The sequence below is a fragment of the Streptopelia decaocto genome (assembly GCF_964273445.1).
Source record: "Streptopelia decaocto genome assembly, chromosome: 6".
Taxonomy (NCBI): Eukaryota; Metazoa; Chordata; class Aves; order Columbiformes; family Columbidae; genus Streptopelia; species Streptopelia decaocto.
The window spans coordinates 25,031,515-25,050,447 of NC_138660.1; the positions used below are offsets into that span (position 1 = coordinate 25,031,515).

The following is an 18,933-nucleotide window of genomic DNA, read 5'->3' on the forward strand; positions in this document are numbered from 1 at the left end:
TGCTCCAGCTGGGCTCTGCCAGCCCAGCTCTGGCACATCACTTGGGGAAACCTCCAGCGCTGGGGAGGGCTCTTCCCGCCCCAGCTGCACTGGTGGCTATTGGAAGGGGATTGGTTTGCATTCAAGTTGGCTGTGCTCCTCTACTGGGATGTCAAACCCCATCGTGGAAGGATGTGGAGAACAGAGGAAATGCTACAAAGAGCACAGAGGTGAAAGCAGAGCTCAGGGGAGCGCTGGGTGTGGGAGAGGCACGCTGCGAGGACAGCAAACACAGACGAATGAGCATCGGACACGCTGCAGAGAAAATCCCATCTCTGTCGTGCCACGGGAGAAACAGCCAGACTGAGAGCAATGCGACGTCAGCAGGAGAAAAGAGCATGTTGTGAGTAGATTTGACCAGCTCCCCTTGAATACCTCATCAAGCACTCTTTTCCTACTACCTGTGGAATGATTATTATTAACAGAGCCACTGGAAAAGCTCAGTGAAAATAAAACGAGCTTTTTTTCCCCTCCTGTTTGATTACGGCTGGATGGCAGAAAACACAAAGACATCCTCTCCGCTTGCCATCTTTTTAACATACCGTGGTGTAGTTTCTCAACTGGCTGTGACTCAGAGGAATTAAGTGCTAGCATCAAACAAGGGAACGCTTCAAGCCCAGGCAGAGCAGAGCTCTTACTGCTCAGTGCCCTTTGGCGCAGCAGCACAGACACTTTGGTTTGGGCACTCACTGAGGCGTGGGGTCTCCCAGGCATTTTTTGAATCTTGCTGGCACAAATTCTCTGGGCAGCTCTTACCTTCACAACCTGCTCTAACAGCAGCTGCTTGCAGCTTCCTGCCCTCCGCTCTTCTCCAGGAATCCTGCTTTGGAATTAGTGAACGTTGAATTACAATGTCTTGCAAAGCTGCACAGACGAGCATGCTGCTGGTTGGAACAGTGTCTGCTAAAATTCAGCTCGAGGAAAGCAAAACGCAGCCCACCCTTAGCCAAAAGCACGGTGCTGAATTTATTCATGTATTTGGAGTGATGCTGTGTGGGCTCCTATTCCACGCCATTGACACCCAATGATAAAAACTAGATGCTAGTGAAAAAAATTTCCCAACTCAATTTTGTGCCACCTCTATTTGGAGCATCCAGGGAAGCCCCTGGTGAAGATTTTAACAGGATCAAGGAAAATAAAAAGCTCTGCACAACAGGACTATATTTTTCCACTTAAAATAGCTCCCACGTGCTGGCAGAAGGCTGGGGGACGCTGGGAGAAGAAAGCAGGGGATTTAAGCCAAGGCACCTCCCAGCACAAACATGGAATGATGAATCTTTGACTCATCTGTTTGACTCTTTTTTCCCCAAAAAGTGGCAGTGGGGGAGATGAGGTGTTACCTGGGAGCTCAGCTGGTTGTTTTACCGTTGCAGCAGCATGTGGTGTTTCAAAACTGCCCTGCTGGTGCTAATTTTAGGGTAGAAGAAAAGAGCGGCTGTTCCATTAACAGAGGATTTGAGATCCCCTTTGGGTGACCTTACAGTGGCTGCAGCCATTGCCTCACGTTCCAAGGACAAGCTCTGCCTGGATACTGCGGGAATCGCCCAACGGATGACAGAGAATTTTCTACATGAACTGATTTCTGCATTTCTTTAGAATTCTGGCACAAGTTGGTCAAGTTTCAGCTAGTTCTAGGGCCAAGTTTGTTTATTTTAGATTAAGCTTCTGTTTCAAAACATGGATCAGGTCTGTTTTTAAGAGGTGCTGGTGCTCACAGCTGGGACTGTCAGACTGGATCATGGACAAAGCTGGGCTTACAGCACCTTACCCTACATAATGCCTGTAAATTCAGCAGCCGTGAGGCATCCTATGAAAAATAAATGCAGAAATTTAAAAATAAGCTCGCTCCCCGCCCCCGCAGCTTGCAGGATTGGCAGGGATGACTTTTTCACAGAAAATGATCCCAAAAGCACGAGTCCCCAAGTTCTCTTATAACACATCTTGGTCTGATCGAACTCCCACTGAAATAAACAGCAATATTTTTGCTGACTTCAAACAGCTGGCAAAAGCCTATGATAAAATAGTATTTTGAGCACTTATTCTGATGTGTTGCTTTAATATGCTAGCACGTAATTTATTGCCTATTTACTCCAACTAAGTCAGTTGAAGAACTCCTGCAATTGAGCTGCCCTGATGAATGCTCCTGTAAATTACAGCGTTTTGCACAAATACAGATGCCAGACTAGACACTGCATCGCAACTTGTTTCCTGGGTCCCTTGTCACCGCTGCCCACGCGGAAGACGGTAATTTGGTGAAGGAAAAATACTGAACGTGCCGAATGCATGTCTAAAAATCCAACTCGGCACCCTGTGCAAGCAGTTGGGCTGCCCTTGCAGAAGCTGGGGAAGCTTTTGAGTGCTGTAATCGCTGCAATGGAGAGATGTCACAGTTCTGGCTCTGCAGTTCCAGCAGCACGGCAAAAGGGCTCAAGGGAAACAAGAGCCTGCTCCCCTCCTGGGTGTTGAACAGGAAATGTGTGAAACGAGGCTCTGCCAAAATTATTTTTGTGAAAAGTCTCAATTATCCATGACAGCCATATGCTAACAGATGATATGATGAAATGCGAGACAATGAGAGACTTCGGAAGTAGGTATGTAGGCTACGCTTAACTAGTCACAACCGAAAGCCTGCACCAGTACCTACACTTTCTGCTGCTACGTGCTGGCAAAGCGTTAGCGTCCGTAAAGACCGTGCTTCTTTGATCCCCATCACACAGGGACAGCTGTTTGTGCACAACTAAATAGGACTGATGGGTTTTTTTCCTTTTCTTTGCTATTCAGCTGACCCTTATGAAAGCCTGAAAAACAAACCTCCAAAGAATCAGCACACACCAAAGCCGATACTCAACTACAAAACAACTCTTCCAAACGTGTCCAAGGAAGTATACACACGCCTCCATATAATATATATAAAGTCTGTCTGCGGCATTGATTAACAGAACTATGTGGCTTAGTGACTGGAAGCTGCATTATGGTGTCTCCTCCTTACAAAAACCAAAGACAAGGCTTTAGAAGCAAGCCACGAGGTCACATTTCTCTGTTTTGTTGCTAATTGAGCAGTCTGCATGCATCCTCACCAAACAGACACAGCAGTAATTTCTGTGGCTAATACAAAACAACTTAACCATGAAATAAGCAGAGGTGCTGCTTAAACATTTTATTCTCCGCTTCCCTTTGTCCCAGCATTCTAGTTTACCTCTGACACTCATTAACGTGCTTGGCATATTATAAAAAATAGTAAATCCATCTTTCAGCAGTGAGGTTTCTCATAACAAATTCTCAAGTTTTACCCTCTCAAAATGCTACCTTGAAGGTCTTTTTTTTTCCTAAAAAAAACAATGCCATGAATTGCAATGCACTTCAGACAATAATAAGAAATTGTTGTGGATCTTACGAGTCAGCAATACATACTGTGTATATTTTTTTGTATGCAAGACACTTAGTTACTTTTAAACTGAAACATAAAAGCTTTTTTTCATATGTATTCTTTCCCCTGCAGCTGCTTGGAGGAAGATTTCTATACCCTCCAATCTGCCAGCTCGTCTACTGTCTAAGCAGCAGCAGTGTTAGTGAAGACCTGCAATAACTGTACCCTGTTTAACCAGAACCTGGCTGAATTTAATCTAAATTACTGCACAGTTTTGAAGGAGCGAAGGCAAAGCAAGTATTCATAATGCATGTGTAACAGGAGACAGAACTACCTCAGAGGGGTTCTGTGTTAGTCTAAGGAGAGTTCACAACGCAGAGTCCCTTCCACATCTCTGCATGAGGAAACCCTGGAGAACAGCCTCTCAAGAACCGGCTTTCTTCAGCACAGAGGAGGGAGAACTACCAAGCGTTTCCACTCTCAGCAGCATGGCCGGACGGACAAGTCTGTTTAGGAGGGGTGGACTGGATGCACCCCTCTCTGTCTCAATGAAGCTGTCTCGGGGGTGCTGATGGCTACAAGCTGGAGCAGCACATTGCTGCCTGGATTGGCACAGCAGCCCAGGGACAATGCATCAACTGTCAAGCTCCTGGCTGGTTCTCCAGGATCCCCGGGGCGGCGGGTGGCACAGGTGACAGCTCTGCAATAACAGACTGGCCTGCTGTTGGCCCCAGCCCGTGCATGGGAAGGAACCGGGTAGCGTTTCACCGCTGACAAAGCAGAGTCGGGGCAGGCGGAAGGTTTTCCTCCTTCACAGACTGAAGTAAAGCTCGCTGCCCACAATCTGGAGATGTTCACCGAAGGGCACTCCGCACCCCAAGCCTGTCTGAGGTACCCACCACACCTTTATTTCAGGTTCAGCAGAGTAGGAGGGTCATCTGAAAGCACAATACTGGTCTGAGCCCCTATACTGAGATGCCTTTCAGCCCCGCAGGCTCCAACCGCGGACAAAATTACTGCCTCTGGCTTTCCTCCTTTCTCCTCTCTTCAGTTATATGCACAGCTTGGGACAACAAACCTTTGCAAACAAAGATTGCCCTGACTATAAATATTCACTAAGGGCTGTAATAGCTTCAAATTACACTTTGCTTAGACCACAGTAATAGCTTTTACAGAGGGGCGAGAGCAAATAGCAGGAGAAACACAGAATACGTTTGCAGATGGTGCATGTGGAAAAAAAACCCCTGCTAACCCAGTTTCCAGCTTTTCCTATTGTATGGAATTGCTATCATGCTGTATCTAGCAAAACATCATGGGCTGTGTTGGGAACACTAGATGTGGAATAAGCCACCAGTGGAAAAGTATTTCAGAACACTGAGGCACTGTTAGATTTATAGTGCAAGCTCAAGGGGAGGTGATTATAATGAAGCATAATGAAAATGCTTGTCGACACTGAAGGAGCCTGGTAGATAAAGATATGCAACACCTTAATGCAACGGATACTTTTGCCCTGCGCTTCTTCCAAACAACTTTGAAAAATCACTGAGACTGTTCAAAGCAATTTCTAGTGCAGGGAATGCAAATGGGCACAGTAAGTGATCATAAAAGAGACTCCAAGGACACAAGCCAACTCTGCGAAGGAGTACCAGTTACCCACCACCACCGAAGAAAAAGAAGCCATGCAACAGGACCTTGGCAGTCTGGAAATAACACCAGGAATCGTGAGCGGGCTCTGATCGAACCCAAGTGCATCATTACAAACAGCACCTTCTCATGGAATCCACTGCACCAGAGCAGTAACAAATCCATCGTGTTTCCAAGCACAGAAAAGAACCGGTCTAGCAATGTTTCTCCAGCGGCTCCCCCAGCAGTGATTCTGTACAGTTGCCAGTTCTCGTGTGAAGGAGAGGTGTTCCTCTCATTGCCATACAGCGACAGACAGCTGTGACAGCCCTTGACTTGATGAGCCATAAGCTTTTCACCGGAAACTATGAAAGAGGGGGGAAAAAGAAAATCAGCAAGTTTTGCTTCATCAAATTTGTATTTTAATGCTCTTTTGTCTTGATCTGTTTTGAATACAAAAGTGATTATGATTGTACATGCTGTGAGCTGTCTAAGCCTTTCAGGGTTTTCTGCACGTGTCCGCTTAAGAGCAGGTAACTCTTAAATGCAAAACAGATCCTGGAGCTTCCTTCTACCATACCTGCTCTTTCCTCTCATTTCTTACAGGGATTTACCAGACTTAAAGAAAAAATAATGCTGCAGGCTTAAGAAATGTTTCATGCAGCCATAAATCCTCTTAAAGTGGCCATATTTGCTTACTAACCATCACAAGGGAACAGGATATGGACACCCAAAGAAAGCAATGACCACCACCACATGTGCATTCTGCAAGGAGCTCTTCCAGTGCCCATGAGGAGCACCCACACCGGGTTACAAGAACACAGACATTGCGGCACAGGCACGAAAGGTCTCAGGTACAAGCACAGCTCGCCATGAGCGGAGCGGCTAAGCGCTGCCCATCACAACCCGAGCTCTGAACCCAAGGATATTTGCCTTCCAACATCCCTTTACAAAGCCACCCCCAAAGGAGAGAACAGCTGCTCTTTGCAAACTGCGCTGAAAAATTTTATCCCCAACTTCCACTAGATATCTGTTTAAATTCAGTAGAGAAGATAGCAAAAAACGGCTTAGTGCTAAATATTTATTCTACAGAACCATCCCTGTGCACCATCTGCTCAAGCTTCAGCATCCCATCATTTTTGAGCAGCCAGTTAGTGTGCTGATATGGTAACAAAGAAGGATAAGCACAGATCAGTGGCAGAAGCTATCTAGAAAATAAGGCATTTCCCAGTATCACAGGCACTAGAGAGACAAGCTACAGTCTTCTTCCAGGTGCATAGTACACACTGCAGGAGGGCACCCTGTCTGCAATGGGAATGTTTTCCTGCGAGTTCTCCAATAAGCAGAACAGCTCGTGGGTTCTTGAATGGCAAGTCCTCTCCAAAGGCCAGTACCATGCAAGAAAGACTCGCGCTCTGCCCCCACAGGAGACAGCCCGGAGGGACCGCTGAGGTGGGAGGTTGGGTTTTGTAGCTTGGAATAGATGCATCTTGATGGCTACAGCCTGTTTTCCTGGTGGGCTGACAGGAGAAACAATGGCATATGTGATGTGCGGTACCTGTGGTGCTCCCTTCCTGTTGTCAGACTACAGGCTCTCCTGCTGACAAGTCATCTGTGCGGTGGCCTTTCCGGAGCGTGAGCCTTCTGGGCTTGGCAAACAGCACATTCTTCAGCTTTGTTGCTGAGACCAGTGTCCTTATTACCAGCACAGGCCATTCTGTTAACCCTTGGCCTCTTGCTTCTTCTGGTGCCTCTCTACACATTTCCATTCATACTTTGTTCAAACCAATCTTCGTATTTCTACTACAAGCCTCCACCAAAACCATTTCTGGAGAATTTAAAGGACTGCTCTCCCTGCTGATGCCCTGAATATGTCACCACATGAAGCTGAGGTGTGCAGGTATGGGTGCCAACCCTTCCCTCAGAGGACAACTGATGGCCTTTCACCAGGGACAAGATGCACTTGTGAGTGAGCGCAAACACCTGGAATGTGGCTCGGGATGAGCAAAGCACCAAACTCCAAACAACGCCAGCAGCCACCCAGCATGAAACAGCCGAGAACACCAGCAAAACAAGCAGTTTGCAGAGCATGCGTGTGGGCGCTCAAGCTCTGCGGCCACCGGTGAGAACAAGAATACAAATGCCTGCCTCTCGTTGAAGTTGTTTTACAACATAGGTTATATATAAATTCCAACTGTTACGTTGACTAAATTAAGGTATATTAAAAACAAGGCCCAGTTGCCAAGCAATCAGATTTTACTTTCCCAGTAGGTTTTTGACTTCCATCTATGTGAATACACTGAACTATTGGCTAAAATGTCTCTAAATTGCACCAACTGCACTTCTTGAACTCTGGGATCACTCACTACATAAAAATTGATTAGTGGAAGAATCAAAGCCATTATGGAAACATACTCTGCATCTTGTGGACAGATAAATTAATGAAGGCACTGGAATGAAAACCGCAATATACTAAAACAGGATCACTTTATATGTACAGAGAGAGATATATAGATAAATATATACACACACTACCCGGAATCCAATCTACTGTCAACCAGCTTTTTACATTAGTATAAGCTTGTGCCATCCATCAATAGCTAAGCCCACACTGTCACAACTATCATTTTGGAGCATCTTACAATGTTAGTAAGTAAAGCACTTTGCTTTCTGTCCTTTATAGAAACAAAAATCCCTGGTATAGCCTTGCCAATGTACCGAACTGAGTTACCAAGGCTTGAAGTGAGTCACGACGTATAAGGTAGCATTGGTTAAATGGAAAGGCATTACATAAGAACACCCCAAGATGTCCATTCTCTCCAAGCCCAGCTGTGCCGGTTGCACACACAGGAGCAGCACCTAAACCAATTCTTGATGAGCACACAGGTGCTACAAGGCAATCCGAGGTCCTGTGCCAAGCACCTGAAAGCCAGTGCTTCCAACAAACCCAAGTACACGGTCAGCTCTGCAGACCTGCAGGATGGAAACCATGAAGGTGACAATCTCATGACTTGGGTTGTCTCACGGGGCAACACAAGGATATGACTATGGGCTGCAGTTTAAGACACAAGAAACATCCATCAGCAACCACAGGAGTAGGGATGATGCGTTCAAAGGCACTGCAGTCGTATGCTTTTGCATTTAGGCACTTGGAGAAAGCGTGCTCACAGATTCAAGCTGGCAAACAGATGTTCTCACCTGCAGAGTCCAGAAGGAAGCCACGCTCTTGCCACAGGCTCTGTACTCCAGTACAAATTTTATTTTTGAGTTGTTAATCTGCAGTGAGAAAAGTGCTGGAAGCCTTTTAGCAGAATGAAGACCTCTGAGCAGGAGCAGGGGCTCAGCCTTCACCACAAAGCTGTGCAAACCCTCCTGAATTCACAAGCAACCATGCCAAAAGCTGACGGGATGGAACATTAATGAACTTGTCCTTTGGAAATACTTGCTTCCGGTAGGAAACATCCACAGCCTCATGATTTCAGGCTGGCCCTGAGCAGGTTTCATGGAAACAGCAGCTTAACCCTTCAAGCAGCTACAGAGCTCTCATTTATCTGCAACTCTCCCAGGCTCTTACCAGCAGGTCACTGAGTTTTGGGCAAGCAGACAATTCTTTGTGAATGGACGGATTACAAAACACAGCCTCATAGTCACACATGACACACGGCAGGTTTTGGCCGGCAGAAAGTGTTTTGGTACACAAGGCCCCTTTTCCTCAGAACTTTTGGAGGAAGAAGCGCAGTGATTTCTATTCAAGAAGAGTTAGTACAACGAGACGTACTTACCGCAAGTAAATTGAATTCAAAGCTTTTCCTGGGGTCTATTCCTGTTACGTGATATCAGGGGTTTTGTTAATAATAATAGAACATGCATGTCTCTAAACATAACTTGGCGTTATAGCAAGGATATCAAAATTAACTCCAGCAGGTTCTTTCAAAGGCGCTGAGTTTCCCACAGGGTTTGATGAATCTACGTGTCTGGGTTCTCTTTCTGAGACACAGTGTTAACCATACATTCATACTGTGATTTGCGGATTATAACTAACACCAGAGCAACAAAACACAATTTGGGTCCAGATTGGTGCACCCATAAAAGCAGGCAGATAAGTGTTTTACCTTAGAGTTACACTTCAGAATATATTAAGCTGATGTTCCTTCCTTCATTGCATACAGCCTAGTGAAATGAAGCTGAATATCATAGCTCTTCAAAGTACAGGTGAAGAGAAGATCTTGCACAGCCACAGGCAGCAAATCCTCATTAAAAGTGTTTTCCCGTTACAAGCTGAGAAATTCACCTTTCTGCGCTCTTGCCCAGTGCTCAGCCTAACGCCTTGCTTGTGCACAAACATTCTGCCCAGATACACAGACTTAAACTGGATAGATGTTTAAATCCTTTTCACTAAAGCAAATGAAAAACGCCTATTTCTCCTAAGATTCATGATCATCCACCAAGACAAGCCGTGGTTTTGGAGAACACTGAGCTCCAGAGTTCTTACCCACTGCTCCATTCCTGTTTAGGCAGTTTTCCACAAAGAAAAATGTACAAGCTACTCCAAATATTCAGTCTCAGAATTTAAAACATAAGCATGTTATGACTCCCTTTTTATGTTTATCCAACAACTCAAACATCAGGATGTAGTTTTGCCCTGTGGAACAGCACGGCTGGAAATGCAAGTTGCATCCCTGGTGCCAGGCTGGCTGCGTGCAGTGCGCTCCAGGCTACATCACCTTTTGCAGAGATACACAGAAAGCACTGGTACACTACTGTCCTTCTGCTCTCTCCTGGATGATGGCAAAGGTAGGCACCGACAACCAATGTGAAACAAGCCCACCAGGGAGACTTACAAGGTATGCAATGCTGCAGAGCACCCCAGGGCTTATTTTGGGATCCCCTCCAGGGCTGTAGCTGCTCCTCCAACATGGAGGGATGGCAGGCTGGCAGGCCACACAACTCCTCTTTGCACCCCCCAAGCTTTGTCACGGCACTCTTGAATACCTTCAACAATCATTTTAGCTCACTTACCAGCTGTCTGTTGCAGGAAAGAAAGGCCGCCTCGCCAATTCCCTGCTCACGGTTCCCACATGCAGACTGGGGTCTGAATAATTACACGGGCTTCAAAGATTGCCTGAGCCCCTGCTGATAGCTTCTGTCGCTCGAGAGATGGGAGACGCGCCACAGAAATGCTCCTTATGTGCACAGAGCTGCCTAAATGCTGCACACATCACTATGCAGCGGAGGAAAACACCGGCACCTGGGGCCAGGGTGTGTGCGCTGCCGGAGGACAGGTAGGGGATGCGGTGTGACACAAACCACCACATCTTGCTCTCTGCAAGAGCAATAACCATGGCTGCCCTCCACAGAGAGCTTTCAGCAGGTGTGTGGGACAGAGAACACATGTTTTTACTTAAAAATGTTACAAAATAGAAATAGTATTCACATAAGGACTGAAAGAAGCAAAGGTCTGCTCAGAGCACACGCAGGTGCAGGGAGGATACTGATCTGCCTCACTCCTGGCAGCAGCTGTGGGAGATGGATAATGGACTCTCAGCCCCAGCACAGACTGCCCACAGACCCCAAAGTGTGATGCAGACGTCAGCTGAACAAACACACTGAGAAGCGATGGGGATTGCTCTGATAGCGAAGAGAAACCCTGCTCTCCCTGTTCAGCAGGCAGACGGACTGACAAGGTAAATACACTCTGATTCTGTGTCCCCAGAGTATGTGCTGACACAGCCAAAATCAGAGAAATCCTTCTCCCCACAACCACCCAGAAAACACGTGCCCTTCATGTAAAGCCATTTTCTCCTCTTGGCCAAGGAATGACAATTTCTTGGGTTTCTTGCCAAGCCTGCCTGACCTCATGCAGGAACTGGAGGTCTGGATCTAAACCAAGATGTAACTGTCCCATAATTAGGAGATGCACACCAGGGAGCAGGAACCTATTTCAAAACACACCTGCCAGTGTTATACCCCGCTTAGCAAAACACAAAGGCGGGGGAGCATTTGTATTTTTTAAAACCTCTACTGCCACCACAATCTTTTTCTGTGTCTGAGCCTAGTAACTGTTTTCCTTTCTGGCCACCCTAGGGAGGCCTCGCAGCTTTCACCCATGCGCCCTTTGTCTTCCTGTAAACGGTCCAAACAGCGGAATCATGTAAAAGTGGTAGAACTGAAATTTATTAGCTGCATTTATTTCTCAATATATGCAAGAGGCTTTCAGTAGCTAAAAGCCTGCCTTTTTGATGCTGAACTGGGGGAAAAGAAAAAGAATCGCGGAAAGCCTAATACAAGGTAGCACAATTACTATCCATTGATACAACTGCTGCGAAACCAGTATTGTGGAACCATTATTCATAATGTATTTTTGATAACTGCAACATAACACACTGAGAGTTTTGCAAGCTTTTTAACATAATGCAAGCTATTCAGATTAAAAAAATAACACAGTTCCAATAGAATACTCTATTTTTGCATTGTCCGGGGAGGAAGCCAATCTTGTAATTGTACCAAGTGTGATGCGTTCTCTCAGCCAGTTCTTAGGAAGTAAAACTAGTAAACCGCAGTCAAAGTCCTGCTGTCAGGACAAATGTAACCCTGAGGATCTGATCCCTTCTGACAGAAGCGGGTACCACGGCAGCATCAGTGCAAACCCAAGTGTGAATCCACCATCGGTGCAAACCCAAGTGTGAATCCACCACCGGTGCAAACCCAAGTGTGAATCCACCACCGGTGCAAACCCAAGCCGTGGCAGAAACCCAGAGGTGAGGAAAGGCAGGCAGGCACCTTGCTGCAGACCTGTCTCTGGCACCTGTTTTCTCAGACTTTGGAAAATGAGGTCATTTAAGGCTCTAAACCTGGACCTAACAAACAAAACCCAACAAGGCTGTCAGAGGGGAAGAAGGTAGGGAGGGGGTGGTCACCCTGGCAAGGGAAATGTACACAGGGATAGACGCCAAGGGCACAGAGCAAGCAAGAGAAACGTGTAACAGGACAAACATGGGGCTGAAGTCAAAACAGCTCTTGGGCCAACAACTTCTCCCCAGGAATGCAAAGGTTTGAGGCCTCAACCCACTTATCTCTAAGGGGGAGCTCCAGAGAACCACCTGCCATCTCACCAGGCGCAAAACAGACTGAAAATAACCCAAAATAAACTCCTGAGCTCAGACACAGAAGTCACACGGGCACCCACAACACTTGAGGTTCTCAGAGCTGTTTGGACACACTAAAGAGCCTCTGCGATCTCGCCTGCCAGTTATTGTTGCCATTTTACGGACAGACAAACATCGGAGGCAAAGAGAGCACTTAAAGCACTGCTCACTTTAGAGCGTGCCAACAAAAATGGCTTTGGGGAATTCAGACCAAATTCTTTCTCAATTATTACTTCCATAGCCAAGTGGCTCTGCAACACTACACTGCTCCTGTCACTGAGGAAAGCAGATGTGATCCTGAATACACCAGGAGACAATCTACTCATTGTAGCAGTGGTGAGTTTTTGTAATTTTTCAGTGCAAGTGCACTTTAAGTGAGTTGACATTCTCCAGGACCTTGGACACTGATGGAAAATAATACTTCAAAGACCATTTTAATGGATGTAGAGCTTCCTCTACCCCAATACAGCTCTTAAGAGTCACAGAAAACCACTTTCAAGAACCCTCTGAGGACTCCCAAGTCAGTATTACAGCACTGCGTTTACGGAAGATAACTCCCAACTCTGTTTAATTACATCTCTGACCTCTATACAATTTTCCATTATAGGCCTCATTCTTACTCCTTTTAAGTCCAACTCAACTCATTCTGCAGAAGCCAGACACAAAGAGACACTCAGCTCTGAAATTTGCATTAGGAAATAAGGGGGCAAGAAGAGAGCGCATTTCCTCGTGGCTTTCAGAAGATTAAACAAGAAAATGAGGTACGTGACTGCCGTCATTGAAAATCATAGTTTCATGGGGCAATTGTATCTCAAAGTTTCCTTAGCCACAAAGGAGGAATTAAGAAGGAAGCCTGTACTTCTTGCAAAAGCTGTAATTATTTTTTAATTTGATGATTGCCACAGGGAAGCTAAGCGTTGGATGTGGTCTCAAGTGGTCGCTCCAAGAGGGAGTCAGCTCTGTGTAACTCCTAAGAGACACCAGTCTAAGCCTTCCTTAACAGCCTTTCAGGACCATGGTTCCTCACCTCCTTAACCAGTCTGTTCCCTTGCTTCATTTCTCTTCCTAGGTAAAATGCTTTCTAATATCCAATCCTAAACTCTCCCTGCTACAGGTGACAACTGGCTACCTTCCAAATCTGTGTTGAGAAGGACACAGCACTCTTTGCAAAGCTGCCCTTACACTTTGCAGAGCTCATCTCCCCTCCCTCAATCAATCCTTTACAGCACAAGCAACCCCTTTGCTTTTGCAGCCCCTCGGAAATCATATTTTCTAAGCTGATCGCTGCGATCTCCTGCAGAACCTCCCCAATTCTCTGACAGCTTTTTCAAATGCAATGCTCAGAACTAAGCCCATCAGCCTGGTTTCATCAGCACTGAGCTGAAGAGACTAATTAAATCGCACGCTTGCAATGCTCCTGTTAATTCATCCCCAAGCGAAGGCTCGGGTTCTGGTTTGGGATTTTCCCCCATACAGGCCTCCTGCTGCCGATGCACACTCAGTTTGCGATCCGTCTGAACCCCCAGATCCTCCTCGGCAATGTCACTTCTCCAGGTGTTCCCAGCTCTGCATTTGACTTCCCCCTCCCAGGACCATCCCCATGGATTTCAGGTAACATCTCCAGTTTATCAACCCCACTTTGAGCTTATATCTCGATGGTGACCACAAATAACTAAGACCTGAGGAATTTTGGAAGAGTATACCTAGGTCATAACTTGAGGATCTTTGTGTCATTGACGAAATGCCACTGAGACATCCCTGTTCTGTGCAGCAGGTGACTGTGGCACCTTGTCACACAGCCAGTTGTGCCACCACACAGTGATGACTTCAGGGCACAGACAGAAAAACAATGTTGTTCTGAGCTGCTTTCAAATGAACCCCAAGTCGAGGCAAAATTCCTAGAATGTTCACTTAATTCAAACAGAGGCTCTCATCCAAATAAAAGGTGGCTTTTTAGGCAGGCCCTTTCCCCACTAAGCAAAATCCGCAAAAAATATGCGCACAGGGGAATCCACACAGGAGATTAAATGACAAGGAGAGATGGTGACTTAAAAGGAGAATGTCAGGAGCCAAGGGACACCTTCAGCAGCACCAAGCAAGCCTCATGTAAGGGTCCAACTTCAACCCCGACCATCCAGGTGCTAAGATCTCCAAAATACAACCTAACCTCAGCACGTCGCTCCACCACCGCGTCCCGACCTCGTACCCACGCGCCGCTCGACGAGCCTGCTCTTCCAGGCTACATGTGATTAATTATTCATCAAACTCTGTTTGGACATCCGCCGTTCAACCCCTGCCTCCATGATTACACACATCGATATAGCGAATGGTAAAGTCGCCGGGCGCCTTTTCAAGAGTTGGATCAACGCTGGATTTGAAATGGTAACTATCTGCTATACATATATATATAAAAGCAGTTACTTGCTACTCAAGAGACTGTAACAATTACAGAAAATAATGAGACCCGAGCGCGAAGTGGCCGGTGCACGCTCCCCGGGGAAGGCACAGGCGCCTGCGGCAGCAGCCGTTGCCACAGCCCGCTTACCCTCCGCTCGCCGCCCGGCTCCGGGCGCTGCCTGGAGGCGACTGTCCCCGCCCCGCCGGGGACCCGCACCCAACTTCGGGGTCCCGGCTCGGGCGGGCTCCGCGGCGGGACGGGCCGCTGAGGCGGCGCGCGGGGACCGTTAGAACCGTTGGGACCGTTGGGGCCGCGCGCTCGCTCACTCACAGTGGCACCATCCCAGGTGGCAGCACCAGTGCAGGCGGAAGCAGCGGCCGTGGCTGTGGGTGGCGCAGAGCGAGAGCCCGTCGCAGGGCTGGAAGTCGGGTCTGCCCGCGCAGCTGCGGGCCAGCGCCTGAGCCTCGTCCAGCTTCTCGCTCTTCGCCGCCGCCGCCCCGCTCATGGCGCCGCCGCTCCGCCCGCAGCCCCCGCGCCGCAGCGGCCAGGAGGAGGAGGAGGATGTGGAGGAGGAGGAGGAGAAGGAGGAGGAGAAGGCGCCGAGCCGCAGCGGGGACCGCCCGCCCGCCCAGCGCCGCGGGGGGCAGCGCCGCGGGCAGGGCCCGGCCGCCCGCCCCGCCGGCTCCTCCCCGCCCCTTCGGCACCGCCCGCCCGGGCCGGCGCTCGGGTCACTGCCGGGCTGTGTCACACCTGAACGCCTGCCGCCAATGCTGACCCGGGATGAGCTTTAACTGATTTGCAAAGGCATCATGTAGCGGCAGGGGCAGCAAAGCCGGGCTGGCTCCCCGCAGGGACGGTGCCAGCACCCCGGGCTAGCCAGCTCCCCGAGCATCCCCCTCTCGCCCCGGCCGCGAGTGGCTGTGCACAACTTCGGACCACACCGCGCTTGCGAAACGGGATCCAGGCACCCTGGATCGGCAGCCGCCAAGGACTGTGAGAAGAGGCACGCAGGCTCCATTCCATCATCAGATACAAATGATGTTGGATGCTCCAGGTGTGCGGCTCTTGGCTGTTCTGTAAGACAGGTGGACACTCAGAGTCAATGGAGCAAGAGACCGAGCTGTTTGCACACATGACCTGTGGTACACACAGTTCTTGTTTTGTGGTTTGTTCTTCATCACAGAATCCCAGAATATCAGGGGCTGGAAGGGACCTGGAAAGCTCATCCAGTGCAATCCCCCCATGGAGCAGGAACACCCAGATGAGGTTACACAGGAAGGTGTCCAGGAGGGTTGGAATGTCTGCAGAGAAGGAGACTCCACAACTCCCCTGGGCAGCCTGGGCCAGGCTCTGCCACCCTCACCAGGAACAAGTTTCTTCTCAAATTTAAATGAAACCTCCTGTGTTCCAGTTTATACCCATTGCATACTTCATGCTGCTTAGGTCATCTAATCAGGAAAACCATTTATTTCTAAGCATGCAGTGATTTAAAAAACACTGATAAACTTGGTCTTCCATTATGTAAAATAATCAGTAGATATCACTTTGGTTAATAATGACATGAATGTATATTGTTATTTTCCAACAGTCGCATCTTTAGGCCAAAATTAAAGTTTGGATTTATCTGGCTACATTATTTGTTTTCCTAAGTGTAGCGGTGGGTTTGTTTCCCTGCCATGCTTGAAAGTCAATTTTGTTTTTATTGCCCCTCTGCTCTGTACTAAGAGAATACTAAGAAGTAAGCTTTCTGTTAGAACAGAGATCAAATGGGTCATTTTCATAGTCACTTACCTTTGTACAACACCCCGCAGCTCTTTGTCAGAAGTGCTGTAGGATTTAACCTGCTGGACAGCACGGGGCTTGTTGGGAGAAGCCTCTGGCCCATGTTCTGGTGGAGGCCACACAAAATGGTCCTGCTGGTCCCTTCTGGACTGAAGCCTGAGCCTGGCTGCACCTTGGGGATGGGACCTGTTAAACTCAGCTTAACTGGGCAGGAGATGGGTGCCCAGCTGCCGCGAGCAGGGGCCTTGGAGCCTTCCACAGCACTGGTCATGAGGACTGAGGGAGCTTCACAGGCCTCTAGATTTTAAATGCCTCAATGGAAAGTGAGTTTTCTGAATCACTCCTCAAGGTTTACCTGCCTTTGTTTTGCTGAAATCCCACAGAAATCTACAAACATTCGAGACCTTGCTCAGCTATTTGCAAGCAGAGGAGAAACTGACTGCAAGATCAGGTGTTTGTTTGACACTGTCCTGTTGTCCTCTTATTCCCTGGAGCCCACCAGCAGCACTAGGGGACACAGCTCAGCTCCCACGAGACCACGGCCCAAGAACTGCCTCTTCTACCTGCTGGCACGGAGCCCTTCCTCTCCACCGCTGCTTCACCTCCAGAGCTGCTCTCACACCCAGCCTGGGCTGCAAAGGCACTTTCTGTTATAAAGAAATAAAGTGAGCTATGGCTTACAGAAATTTATGTAGGTGCTTCTGACAAGACTCAAGTGCCCTGTCCAATTCGGACAAGCACTTCTTGGCATCTCATAGGGCAGGGAGCTGTTTGCCTCCCTCTGAAGGCCCAGTGCTGCAGGGGATGCTGATCAAAGCTAAAGCAATGCTCTCCTTTGGTGCACTCCCATTCTTTACTGTTTTGCAAAATGCCTGTGGCTGAGCAGTTAATGGAGGCATCTGCTGCACTGGCAGAGTTCACCGATTTAATTAAAGACATCTAACAATTCTGCAGCTGCATGTGAGCGACCATGGGTACTCAGAGGGCTGAAACTGAATATCCTCAGCACTGAAAGCAAGCATGCCCGCTGTGCAGAAAGTGTAGATCTGCAGCCAGGCACTCACATGAAAGTAGAAGCAGGGCCCAAGGATTAAGGATGGACTAGAGCCAGCTTGCAACGTGTGTCACTGTGCTGGAGGACTGCACAACCTCAGCTCATGCTCACACAGCTTAGAATGGTCAGGCTGGCAACAAGTGAGTAGAGCTGGGGACGCTCCTGACCAGTTGGGATGGTTTTACCCGGAAAACACTTTTAACAGGTGTTTTCTCACTGAGTGAAAGTAGTTAGCTGCTTTAAAAAGACAGGTGGGAAAACTAATCCTGTACTAAGTGGTTATCAAGGTCTCCTCTGCATAGGGACATGTTCTCTCCCTGGTAAATGAAGCAACATTTCACTCAGGAGCATATTTCTGATATCACTGCGTATTTGAGTTGATCAGGGACTTTGCAAGGCTGTTATTTTAACAACTGAGCAAAGTGGCTCACAGAATGGGCTGGTGGTTTCTGATTAGATTGCGCGTCAGCAGACACCGCGGGCTTTGAATCAGGCTGCCGAGCACGGGCTGCCCCGCGGGGCTGAGGACCGGGGAGCCGCAGTTGCCCTTTGATGAGCTCTCTCCTGCCGCGAGCGGAGCAGCCGAGGGGAAGGGACTAAGGGACTCCCACGCACTCGGCCGGCTGTGGGGAGCATCGCGCCTGCCCTCCCGGAGCTGCCAACGCAACATCACAGTGGCAGCAACATCATCAATGGCCGTCTGGGACGTGAAACAGGCAGATCAATGCTGTGCTGCTTTGGTCGACAGGAATTTACAAATGAACTTCTGTCAGGAGAGACATTCCTAGTGTGAACAGCCTCTGTGCTCAGTAATTTCCGTGAGGGAATGGGTGCATCGAATGCGTCGGCACAGAAGTGCTGCAGGTGAGAAGAGGCCTTTTGGCTACAGGGTAGAAGCTGGTGGGTCTCAATATCCTGAGCCCAGCATCTCTCCGGCAGAGGAAGGGCATGTCCTCTCCTCGGCAGCCTGCTCCTGCTGCAACTCATCTCCAGTTGGGTGAACACCACAGCACGAGGCACAGGAGAGGGGATGTTATCCCGGGCAGTGCGTCATGTCCAGAGCTGATGACATGACAGCCGCCAGCACCAGCTGTTGTGTAACACGTCACGTGGAGCCTGCTCGCGTGGAAGCAGCTCTTCACCTTTGAGCAAACCCTGGATGGCTCCCAGCTGTGGCACACAAGGATTCGGGGGAAGCAGCAGCAGTTTGCTGGGCCTACAGTTAGCTCTTTGGGCCTGGAGAAAAATCCTCCCTGGAACCAGGCACTTGGGTTGGCGTGTGACTTCTGAAGGGTTTCTTGCCTTCAGTTTTACACCCTGACCTGCTGAAGGGCAGGGTAGATAAAGAGCAAAACGAGATATATTTAGAAAAAAAGGCGCATGCAGCCTTTTCAAACACAAACCCTTCCACAAACAGGGGAATTATCTAATTCTACCATGTAGCAAAGCAATGGAGGTATGTATAAAAAAAGAACAAGCACGTTTTCCTTCTTCTCTTTTTCCATTGATACCATGTAATCTCTCA

General features: G+C 48.3%; 1 protein-coding gene across 3 annotated transcripts in view; it reads right to left on the bottom strand.

The window, feature by feature from the left end:
• LOC309440832 (UPF0524 protein C3orf70) overlaps positions 1–15,247 on the bottom strand; it is a 28,175-nt gene extending 12,928 nt beyond the window's left edge. For all 3 annotated transcript variants that reach the window (XR_014184269.1, XM_082054994.1, XM_082054993.1), the window contains exon 1: positions 14,903–15,247. Coding sequence is in view for 2 of the 3 variants with exons in the window: in XM_082054994.1 (XP_081911120.1) it covers positions 14,903–15,077 (175 nt within the window). In the remaining variant the exon portion in view is untranslated. The remainder of the gene's footprint in view (positions 1–14,902) is intronic.
• Between the last annotated feature and the right edge of the window lie 3,686 nt (positions 15,248–18,933).